The sequence below is a fragment of the Arvicola amphibius genome, chromosome 3 (assembly GCF_903992535.2).
Source record: "Arvicola amphibius chromosome 3, mArvAmp1.2, whole genome shotgun sequence".
Lineage (NCBI taxonomy): Eukaryota > Metazoa > Chordata > Mammalia > Rodentia > Cricetidae > Arvicola > Arvicola amphibius.
In genome coordinates this window covers 127994824-128006613 of record NC_052049.1, presented here as the reverse complement: position 1 = coordinate 128006613, position 11790 = coordinate 127994824, and the positions used below count along the sequence as shown (strand labels likewise).

Below are 11790 nucleotides of genomic sequence, written 5' to 3'. Positions count from 1 at the left end.
AGTAGTGAAGTCACATAGTCTATCAGTATGGTTCCCTTACAGAAAAGACAGTTCTAAACTCAGTGCCTCAGAAGCTCTATGACCACTACTATTCCCTCTATCTTCTATAATTTTGTATCATTCTGAAGTAAGTATATCCCCAGGTTGGCTGCTAGGTCAGGAGCTACCAGACACTGTGAAAATAATAAAATCATTATCTCAGAAATACGTAAGGAAACCTACATCTTAAGAAGAAATGGACTTTATCCAATGAGGAAATCCAGAATGATCATTGTGACTGCTGTTTGTCATCAGAATAATTACCTTTCCAGTAAGGAACTTCCAAAGTGATAAGTGAAATTTTTTTTATTAAGCACCCTTATAAATATTCTGGAAAAATAAAAGGAAAGACCAGGTAACAACAGATCAAGTGCCCAGTTCCCAATAAGTCCTACCTTTTCCTTCCATGTGTCCACCTATGTGTCTGTCCTTAAAGACTGGCTGCCTGCTACCTCACTCACTCATCCCAAGGACAAATAGAACTGAAGAGACTGTAGGCTCTCTCCTGTGTAAAAAGGTTAGCATCTCTAGCCCTGTGGTGGCAAGAGAGAGAGTGGGTGGCCTTAAACTCAATCTGTGGAAAGTCCTACATATGCTCTAGAGGTCAATGCCTCTTCTGATGAACTGAAGTCTCCCTTCTTCTCATTCCTGAGGCTGGAGAGCTCCCGTGAAATTTTGTGATCCACAGAACTGCCTCCCACCACCTATAAGAAGCCAAGCTATCCCTAGATGTCTACCCAGAATAATGCTGTGAGCTGGTAAGAACCAGTAATGACTCAGCACCAGCCTCTGCTCCTTCCCAGCTGGAACTAAAAGCAGAAGCTAGCTCCTCCCCAGCTGATGGCCACATCCTCACCACAAACTGAGTTATGACCACACCCAGCCTGGATGGAAAACTACCAGGAAAGGAGGGAAGGTGAATTTTGAGTCCAAAATCACGGCTATACACTCTCCATCTGGCACTAATGGAGGAAAACAGTTCCTTTTCCTGGCCCTGTCTCTATTTAAGCATGTCTAGATCTAAGTGAAGCAAGAATGCCTATACTCAGATAAGTGGAATGTAGACAGGCACAGTTAAGAGCCCTGCCCTCTGTGAAGAATGCTGTCTTGAAGCTCACACGTCTTCATGAACCCCAGCCCTCTTACCTTCAGAGTAGCCGGGCCCTCAATTCTGCAAGCTGTGAGAAACACAGAACCCCTACCAAGCACGTTTCTCTGCAAGGAGGGCATTCTTCTGTCTGATAAAGCTTTTTCCTTCTTCCTTACAGTGCTAAAGAATGAACCCAGAGCTTTGAACGTGTTAAGCAGAGGTGCTAGGGCTGAGCCACATGCCATTTTCAGAAAGCATTCTTGATTTTGGTTAGCCTTTTTTAATCTCATGTTTTGAGTCATAAGGCTTTATGAACTTCTGAGAACAGCTTTTTAGAACTATAAAATGATATACATAATTTTATTAATATAAAAAGGCCATTATGTTGTGGCTTTATTTCTTCTTCTTTTTTTAAGACAGGATTTCTCTGTGTAACAGCCCTGACTGTCCTGGAACTCAAGCTATAGACCAGAATGGCCTCGAACTCAGAGATCTGCCTGCCTCTGTCTTCTTGAGTGAGGGGATTACAGGCATATGCCACAGCCATTCAGCCTGTTGTGTTATTTTCAAAAAAACAACAAAAAAAAAAATGATACCACAAGGATAGCTTAGCTATTGCAGCTTTGGGGACAAAATAAGCTAGTTTTTCATTCCTTCTCATACCATCATTTGCTAGCATTTGCAGGGCAGGTGTTGAAATGTTTACATGTGGGAAAAATTTCTTTTCTGAAATTGCCAAAAATGTTTTATGTGAGTAGTCACATACCTAGGTCCAGGTAGGGAATCAGTTGATTGAACAGCTCTAGGTGCCCAGTGTGTTAGGGCACACCTTTAATCCCAGCACTCTGGAGGTAGAGACAGGAGATTTCTGTGAGTTGGGACCAGCTTGGTCTACACAGCAAGTTCCAGGTCAGCCAGGGTTAAACAGTAAAACCTCTAGGATGTGGGATGACAAGAGCTCAGGTTCTGTAGTCGGAAGGATCTGGTTAAAAACCCAGCATTATCACCAGTCAGTTGTAAGATCCTAGGCCTGTGGGTAGCAACCCATTCACAGGGTTTACCTAAGACCATCCGCAGATCAGATATTTACATTACAAATTATAACAGTAGCAAAATTACAGTTATAAAGTAGGAATGGAAGTATTTTATGGTTGGGGTCACCACAACATGAGGAACTATATTAAAGGGTCACAGCATTAGGAAGGTTGAGAACCACGGTCCTAGACACATTTAAGATGAAGAAAACATGTCTCCTAGCTTTGCTATCAGTAGTAACTAGGGCTATAATCAGAGAACCAGAACAGGAATTCTGAAATGAGTTAGTTTACTACAATAAGCTATGGAATACACCAAATAACTTACCCTGAGAGATTATTTTCCATCTGCAAAATGGGAATAATAGTTATCTATTTCTAAGGCTTTTGTGAGAATTAGGACTCCAATATATGTAGGAATCTTGCAACAATAAATACAATATATACTTATACAATAATTTAAAACATGAGCAAATTAGTAAGGTGGTTTACACACTACCTGGAAAATAACTTGTAAGAACTAAGTTATATTAGCTGTCTCTGATACCCTATCATGGGTTAGTCTTTCCAGGAGGCAGGGTCTTCAGTTGTGTGTGACCACTGACGGTCATTTATTTGGAGAACAGTTATTTGTCTTAGGCCTGAGTCTTAGAGGACTTGGAAGTATTGGGATATACTATGTCCTTTTTGAGACGGGGGTCTTGCTAAGTTCCTCAGGTTGGTCTTGACATCCTGGGTTCAACTGATTCTCCACGTTGGCCCTCAGGGGATAAGCTAGGACTGTAGGTGGGTACCATCATACTCATTTATAATGTGCTAGTTATACGGGCTTGAAGGACAAAGCAGAAATCCATCTCTGTGGGGAAGGGTCTTTAAGAGTGGTCTGAGGGTCACAGAAGACAGGAAGTAGTCTAGAGCAGGCTATGGAAATGAGAGCTATAGTAGAATTTGAAATCATATTGAAAAGCTGGGTTTTTAAAAGAACTTTGTGGTGTTTTCTGTGTTTACATTTTTGTTTTTCATTAATATTTCATAAAATATTTGGAAATGTTCAACATGTCTCAGCTATGGTTAGAATTAACTAAGGGAACCAACATCGCAGGACAGACAAAGGCAGGAAGTTCTGAGTTCAAGACTAGCTTGGTTTACACATAGTAAGTCTTAAAAATTAACCAAGACTTTTGGGTATATGGAACAAGTCTGAAAGGCCAGAAGCTTCCTTAGTAAGACAAACCCAATCCTCCAAGGCTAGCTAATGTTAAAGAAAGGCAGGGGTTTCTGAACATCTACCTATTTAAGGAGTTCTGACTTCTGAGGAGTTCCCACTCCAAATCCTGATAGCCTCTGGCCCCCTTATGGCCTCATGCATACTAAGCAAGCACTTTACCACAGAGCTATACCCACAGTATACCCTAGACTAGCCTTTCTTAAAGGACTTCAGGTTAGAGAACCCAGCTTCCTGCACCTGCCAACTTACCTCTTCATCTCACTTAATTAAAAGCCAGGCAGGAGAAAGACTAAGGGTCCAGCCTCTAACATACAACACAAGGACGACTGACAGTGCTGGTTTTGTATAAGGAAGCAGCTGGTCCTGAAGATTTGAAAAAAAAATCAAAGCTGCTCTGACTCTGACAGTTTTAAATCTCCAGTAACTGTCATCAGTGGTATTCTCCTATTTCATATGCATAACTGATAAACTTCCCCTCTTTATTTGATATTTTTATTAAAAATACAGACAGATCTGTAGAATACAACACTGAAATCAAATGGATGCATCTTTCACTTCAGGAAAAACAAATCGTCCCAACCTTCGGCTATTCCACTCTCACAACACAACCCCTGTCTAGGGCCAAGGCTAGCGGACCACAGTGATCATACCCAGTCCACAGCACCTTCCATTTTATTGTTTTATTTACAAACAGGGTGAAGTCAACTGGGCAAATCAGGGGTGGGAGTCAGTCAGGGCCATCCAAACGTGGAGTGGTTCCTGGATCAATCTCCACCATGAAGGCCTCCTCTTCTATCCTTTTCTTGCCCCTTGAAATTTCTCAGGGCAGCCTCACCTGCTGCTCCTGAGCCCTTTTACAAGGGCAGATGGATCCTGGGGGAACAGGGTGATACGAGGGCTGGGGCCCCCTCAGTTTGTGTAAACCTGAGTTCCGATCACACGCATGATTTCCTTCTGTATCTTGGGGTCCTGAGTATTAATGTTGGCATCGCCCACCTGCCCATCCTCATATCTGCCAAAGACAGAGGAAGTGTGAGCACAAGGGGAAGTATGATACCAACCCATATCCACCAGCAGAAGTGTTTCAAGACGTGACCATTTCATCCCAAAGTGAAAGATTTTGTCACTGCTCTTCAGGATAAAGGGATCAATCAGCTCAGCAGGTTTTACTCTACACAGACCCCAATGATCTGTCTATCCCTAAGGGCAAAGTCCCAGTGCCAGCTAAATTAGACAGCAAGGGACAGGACTCAGACAACAAAAAAATGAACATCCTCAGCAGCCACACACCATCTACCACCCTCACTCTTCAAGTAATACCAAGGGCTCCTTTTAGACTCACACAAAGAAGAACCTTGTGCAGACATGGTCGGACACAGGGCACACCCAAATGTTTCCATGCTTCTGAAGGTCCTTAGATGTAATCACTGGGAGAAGAGAGGCCACAAGTCACAGATATAAAGCTTAAGGTGGTCCAGGTAGGGAAGGAGAACATGCTGCTTCAACATAACTTTTGGCTGAACCATGTACCAAGGGAGCAGCAGAAATAAAGGTTGGGGTCCCAAAAAGACCTGAACTGGGTGAACTGCATACCTTCACAAAGTGCAATGCAGTTTAGATTCCGGCTCTGCAGGAACCTGGACTGAATGGATCGGGTCTGAAAAACAAAGAAGCAGAGGAGAGCAGAGCAAGGTAAAATGTTAGAGCTTGCTCTCAAGAGCTGAATAGTTACTGGTGACGGGAACTGACTGGGGTGTGAACTGGGTCTCATGAGCGCCCAGCCGCCCTCCAAATGTTTGCTTACATAGATTTACCCTGGTGGGGCCACAGTTTCCATGTTCATCTTTTCATTTAACCTGCCCTTGCTTTCATATGACTTTGTTTTCAGATAACATATGACTGAAGTAAGATAATTTCATAACATACTTTTAAATGACCTACAATGGCCTCTGCTCCACCGTTCTCACATTCATCATTTTAGCAGGATCCAGGAAAAGGTCCTAACTCAGGCAAAACCAGAAAAAAATACCTGGGGGATGGTGTTCATCCTGTTATATCTCTGGACCAGCTCATCCTTGGATGGCATTCTGTGCTGTCCTTTGCCCATTCCTGTTACAGAACAACAAACTCAGTTAATTCGTCCATTTCTTAAATATTTGTGGAAGTATTTACTATATGACAGATACAAACTAGAGATACTTGGTGATACAGTAGTGAATAAACAAGTGATTACCCTCGCAGAATTTAACCTGGTGGAGATTGTAGGCAAGGAGTAAGTATTTACAATAGAGTACGGTGACGATTGTGATGGTGAGCCTGTAAGCACCGCGTGAACCAGGGAAGGGGAACTAGCTTAGCCAGGAGATCTTAAGATGTCCTGGTCCAGTAAGACCGAGAACCTCAGAATTAGGAAGAGTTAGTATAATAGAATATGGAAAGCATAAAGACAGATAGACCCACAGAACTTAATTTGCATACAGTATAATGAATGGCAAAAAATGATGTAAAAGATATAAACCAGGCTGTTAAGGCAACTGAACTTGATCCTCCAAGAACTCAAGGGAACCACTGAGGTTCTAATGAAACACTCGAGTCGGGAAAGGAGAGCCTGGCAGTGTAGGACACCAATACCTCAGAGTCAAGTTAGGAGAAAGCTTTAAAGTTACACAAAAGATTGACCACCCAGGATAGAAGGAGAAAGCAGAGCCCTTCCAAATTGATTCTCCACAGATATTCACCTTGAAGAATCTTACCTTTAGAAAAAAAATGGCATCTCCCTCTCATTTCTACATTATCTCAGAGATTAAATTCTCTACCATCCCTCCACTTCCCCACCTCCCCACCCCTTTTAAAGTTTTTGAGACATGTTCTCTGTTTAACTGTCCTGGCTGTCCTGGAAATCGCTTTGTAGACCAGGATGGCCTCAAACTCACAGAGACCCACATGCCTCTCCTCACGAGTGCTGGGATTAAAGGCGTGCGCCACCACGACCTGGCTCCTCTTCTACTTTCAGCAGTTATAGGAGAGGTCTTGTTTGTAAAGACTGAAATAGGATTTTTGCTTACATATCAAACAGTACCCATATACCCCTTACTGCCAACTCTTTCTGGCCTAAGGACAGGATTTCAGTCTGTCTCCAGGTTTATCATAATCACAGCCTTATCACTTAGGGGTGTGTAATCAAGGAGATGGGGCAAATATGAAAATGTTGGTTTATAATTACAAGCCATAATCAGGGTTCCAACCTCACCATTCTACTTTATTACAACTTCACTCTGCTTTAATTCTTGGTTTTGCCGTTGTCTCTATATCAAAAATTTAAACTGAAATTTTATTTATTATTATGTGTATGTGATATGAGTGCAGGTGCATATGGAAGTCAGAGGACAACTTTTGGGGTTTTATTGATTTGTTTTAATTTTTTTTTTGGCTTGGGTTTTGATTTTCCAGTCTTAGTTGACCTAGAATTCATTATGTAGACCATGCTGGCCTTGAACTCATAAAGAGCACCTGCTTCTATAAGTGTTGGAATTAAAGACAACATGTGCTACCACACCCAATTCAGAGGACTACTTTTATGGCAGGGATCAAACTCAGGTCATGAGGCTTGGGCATCAAGAAATTTTACCAGTTGCAGCTTATCTTGATTTTATAATGGCCACGATGTACAAGTGGGAGGTGATAACCACTGAACTGAAATTCTTCACTGAGCAATTCAGCTGTCAACTCAACACAGACATATACTATATTCTCAAATGTAAATTCATGGCCTGAACAAAACTCAGCTTGAACTGCCAATCCCTTCCTCCTGTAGGACAGCCTTCTCCATCATCCTTAACAAGGCTCAACTCTGCATCTAAACATCATGATCTCAGTTCAGATATTTCATTGGCAAGATTCTAAGAGAAATTTCCACTAAGGTTCTATTCCAGAAAAAGCAGTCAGGAGAAGAAGAAAGAGTAATTTTATTTCTTTGGTGAGCCTTAGCGGTGGTACTTTAAGTAACTAAACTCTTGCCCTGTCTCAAACCAAGGGCACTGTTCTGTTCATACTGACCCAGTGATTATTGCATTCCTGTCCTCAGACTACACTATTTGATGCCTAGAATAATCTCTGAATACTTTTGTGTCCAGAATTAATTTCTTTTTTCTTTACTTTTTTTTTTAAGTTTTTCAAGACAGGGTTTCTCTGCATGGCCTGGCTGTCCTGAAACTCTCTTTGTAGGCCTGCCTCTGCCTTCACCTCCAGAGTGCTGGGATTAAAGGCATGCATCACCACTGCCCAACCAGAATGAGTTTCAAAACAGGACTAAACAAAGAAAATTTCCATCTCCATTCACTGTCCCTAATTTCTTCTGACACTGATGGCCAAGTTATTAGCAGAGTCATTGGTCAAATGCATGCTCTCTAAACACACCCCATGCTGCCAACCCAAAGGTACCCTGGTGAAAAAAAAAATAGAAAAACAAAATAGGGGACGGGCGGTGGTGGCGCACGCCTTTAATCCCAGCACTCGGGAGGCAGAGGCAGGCGGATCTCTGTGAGTTCGAGGCCAGCCTGGTCTACAAGAGCTAGGTCCAGGACAGGCTCTAAAAAAGCTGCAGAGAAACCCTGTCTCGAAAAACCAAAAAAAAAAAAAAAAAAAAAAAAAAAAAAAAAAAAAAAAAAAAAAAACAAAATAGACTAAGGAGAAGGAAACAGGCAAGAGAGCTGGTCAAATGCCAGAGTAACAACAGTAAGTGGGACATTTGCATACATCCCACCCAGTGTAGGAAATATTCTTATTTAAATTCTGGGACTCAGAGACCCAGTGATTCAAACAAAGCCTCCCCTTGTCAGGCAATAGAATAATGAGAACAATGGCCTACAAGTCAGGAGGATTTCAGTCAAATGATCTAAAGAAAGTGTTTGGCTTTTCTACATATCAGCTTATCCATAAAGTAATAAGGAACTGGACTAGATGATCAGTAAATCCAAATTCCTATTAAAATCTCATGGTAGTCTGGATCTATAATCTTTTTTTTTTTTTATTATGTATAGAGTATTCTATCTGTGTGTATGCCTGCAGGCCATAAGAGGGCACCAGACCCCATTACAGATGGTTGCGAGCCACCATGTGGTTGCTGGGAATTGAACTCAGGACCTTTGGAAGAGCAGGCAGTGCTCTTAACCGCTGAGCCATCTCTCCAGCCCCTGGATCTATAATCTTACAGTTAAAAAAAAGGGACAGTATGATTTGATGTTTTAATGTAGTTGGTAAAGTGCTAAGGAAAGACAAGGAATCTATAAAGATTCCTGGCTCCATCTGGTAACTGAAGGTATTCAAGTACCTACTAACTTAAAGAAAAGAAAAAGAAAATAACTTGGTAAGAGATGAGGAAAAGGGAAAGAACATGGGAACTAAAAGCCAAGAGAATCTGATTACTTGGAAAATAAGAACTTAACCATAGGAATGCTCACGCTGGAACAAAGATTTAAAACTGAAAATCCTAATAAGAAGCCAAAAAGACTAATTCAAGTCCACTCTCATGTTGAACCTGAGGATTCATTTACACACGTTAGGATCCATTGGGCACTTATCCTACGTAGATTAAACATGTTACTTCAAGACATTCTGACTCTAAGTGACATATCTAAGAGGAATTGTTGCCCTGAAACTTACTTAACATTTATTCTGCAGCACTGGGAACTGAAGCTAGGGCCTAACACATGCTGGGCAAGTGTTCTACCATGAATTACATGCCCAGCCCAGGGTTAGAACTCTTTCATATTTTTACTTTTATCTGGTTTTATTGAGCAATATAAAAAACATTTTGCCCTTCCCACATGTCAGAGATCCAGTGTAGCATCAGAGGTGTGTTGGCTTTGACTTCCTCATTCTGTTCCCAGTGCCCAGGGAGTTAGACCCTCCCTGTATGATGCAGATTAAAATTCTCATGTTAATAACGAGATTCAAATTCAAAAAAGTAAAACCAGTAGGGCAATGACAATATGCCCTTAATCCCAGAAGAGCTTCCAAAAACTACTGTCACAGTGCATGTGTCGCGGTCAGAGTACAATTTTCAGAAGTCAATTCTTAATAGTCCCACCTAGTGAGGCAACGTCTCTTTCTTGTTGTTTATGCTCTGGCTGGTCCTGAAGTTTTCATGTGATTCTCCTGTTTCTGTCACCCATGTCTCCACAAGAGCACTGGGGTTCTAGGTACTGAACTTGGGTCATCAGACTTGTATGGCTAGCACTTTTCCCTACTGAACCATTTCTTCAGCCTGACTTGCCTATTTTTAATCAACATTACTAAGATTGTCTATGTTGTTACATGCTATTGCTGTCCTTTATTTTCATTGCTCAATAATTACCCAGTATGGTTATATCAAAATTTATTTGTTTGCTATGCCAGTGATGAGGATCTGAGCTATTTCCAAGATTTGCTGCTGCAAACAGTCTTGCTTTAAGCATTCCTGTACATGTACATGAGCTTGCATATACAGAAATAAAAATGCTGGGTCAAAGAGATAAACTATGTTGCTTTTTTTTTTTTTGATCCGCCTGTCTCTGCCTCCCGAGTGCTGGGATTAAAGGCGTGCAACCACCACTGAGTGGCTTTTTATTTATTTTGATTATGTTGCTTTATAAAATAAAATAAAATTATTTTCCTGGGCTGAAAAGATGGCTCAGTGGATAAAGGCACTTACTTGTGACCAAGCTTCATGGCCTGAATCGGACCTCTACTCAGGGTAGGAGGAAAGGGCTGATTCCAGCAAGTGTTCCCTCTGACCCTGACCTCCAAAAGTACAAATAATATACGTGCACATACATATGCACAAAAAGAACAATAAATAACGAACATTTAAGAAACCTGTCTCTCTCAAATGGATGTCAGTGGTGTTTGCCTTTAATCCCAGCAATGAGAGGCAGAGGTAGGTGAATCTCTGTGAGTTCAGGGCCAGCCTTGTCTACAAAGCAAGTTTCAGGACAGGATCCAAAGCTACACAGAGAAACCCTGTTTTGAAAAAACAAAACAACAATAACCAAAAAAGAAAAAAAAAAACTGTCTCCTAAAATGGCTATATCAATTCTTATCCCTACAGACAGTAAAGGAGATCCCGTGGTATTACCAGATTTCTTTCCTTCCTTCCTTCCTTCCTTCCTTCCTTCCTTCCTTCCTTCCTTCCTTCCTTCCCTCCCTCCCTCCCTCCCTCTCTCTCTTATGTATACAATATTCTGTCTGCGTGTATTCCTGCAGGCCAGAAGAGGGCACCAGACCTAATTACAGATGGTTGTGAGCCACCATGTGGTTGCCAGGAATTGAACTCAGGACCTTTGGAAGAGCAGGCAATGCTCTTAACCGCTGAGCCACCGCTCCAGCCCTATTACCAGATTTCTTACTTTTTGTTAATCTATATGAATACTAAGTAACAAGTCACTTGGTTTTTTATTTTACTTTCCTCTAGAGATTACACAGCTTTCACACAGAGGCAAGAGAGCATTTCTTCAATGGAATCACCATTTATATTATTTGCTTGCTTTTCAAAAGGCTTTGTATTGACCTATACATTTTTTAAATATCACTTGAGATTGGACTCAGGGTTTTGGTGCATGCTCTACCACAGAACTCACTTTGTACACCAGGCTGGCCAGTACTGGGAGTAAAGACATTTGCCACTACCCCCCACCCCCCACAGCCTGGTCCTTCTTTTAAAATCTGAGATAAGGTCATACTAAGTTGCCACTTTAAATTATCTATTAATAAATATATACATAAAGTATTATGTATATAATTGTGTACCATGTGCATATCCTTGGAGATCAGACGAGGATGTCAATCTCCTGAAATTAGAATTATAGATGGTTGTGAGCTGCTGTGTGGGTCCTAGGAACTGAACCTGGGAAAAACAGTCAGTGCTCTTAACCACTGAGCAATCTCTCCAGTACCTTCTGAATACATGTAAAGACTAATCTTATGTTTTTATGCATATTACAAGTATCTTCTCCAAGTTGGCAGCCTGTCTTTACATTCCCTTTAAGATATACTGATGGAGGAGTGTCTATGTGTTACTTTTATTAATAAAAAACTGCCTTGGCCCTTTAAGAGAACAGAAAATTAGGTAGGCGGAGTAGACAGAACAGAATACTGGGTAGCAGGCAGTGGGGAGACGCTTCAGGCAGTCGCCATATGCAGTAGCCATGCTTCTCCCCTCTGAGATGGATGCAGGTTAAGATCTCTTCTGGGGGCTGGAGAGATGGCTCAGCGGTTAGGAGCATAGCCTGCTCTTCCAAAGGTCCTGAGTTCAATTCCCAGCAACCACATGGTGGCTCACCACCATCTGTAACGAGGTCTGGTGCCCTCTTCTGGCCTGCAGGCATACACACAGACAGAATATTGTATACATAATAAATATT

General features: G+C 41.6%; 1 protein-coding gene across 10 annotated transcripts in view; it reads right to left on the bottom strand.

Moving 5' to 3' along the window:
* Positions 1 to 4045: 4045 nt before the first annotated feature.
* The window catches only part of Parp6 (poly(ADP-ribose) polymerase family member 6), a 32664-nt gene continuing 24919 nt past the window's right edge, over positions 4046 to 11790 (bottom strand). For 9 of the 10 annotated variants that reach the window (XM_038322773.1, XM_038322778.1, XM_038322777.1 and 6 more), the window contains 4 exons: positions 5421 to 5500; positions 4985 to 5048; positions 4734 to 4818; positions 4046 to 4403 (listed from right to left, as the gene is read on the bottom strand). In XM_038322773.1, the coding sequence (XP_038178701.1) occupies positions 4301 to 4403; positions 4734 to 4818; positions 4985 to 5048; positions 5421 to 5500 (332 nt within the window). In that variant the 3' untranslated portion in view covers positions 4046 to 4300. Of the gene's footprint in view, positions 4404 to 4733; positions 4819 to 4984; positions 5049 to 5420; positions 5501 to 11790 lie in introns of those variants that run through there. The other variant, XR_005284669.1, reaches the window with a different exon arrangement.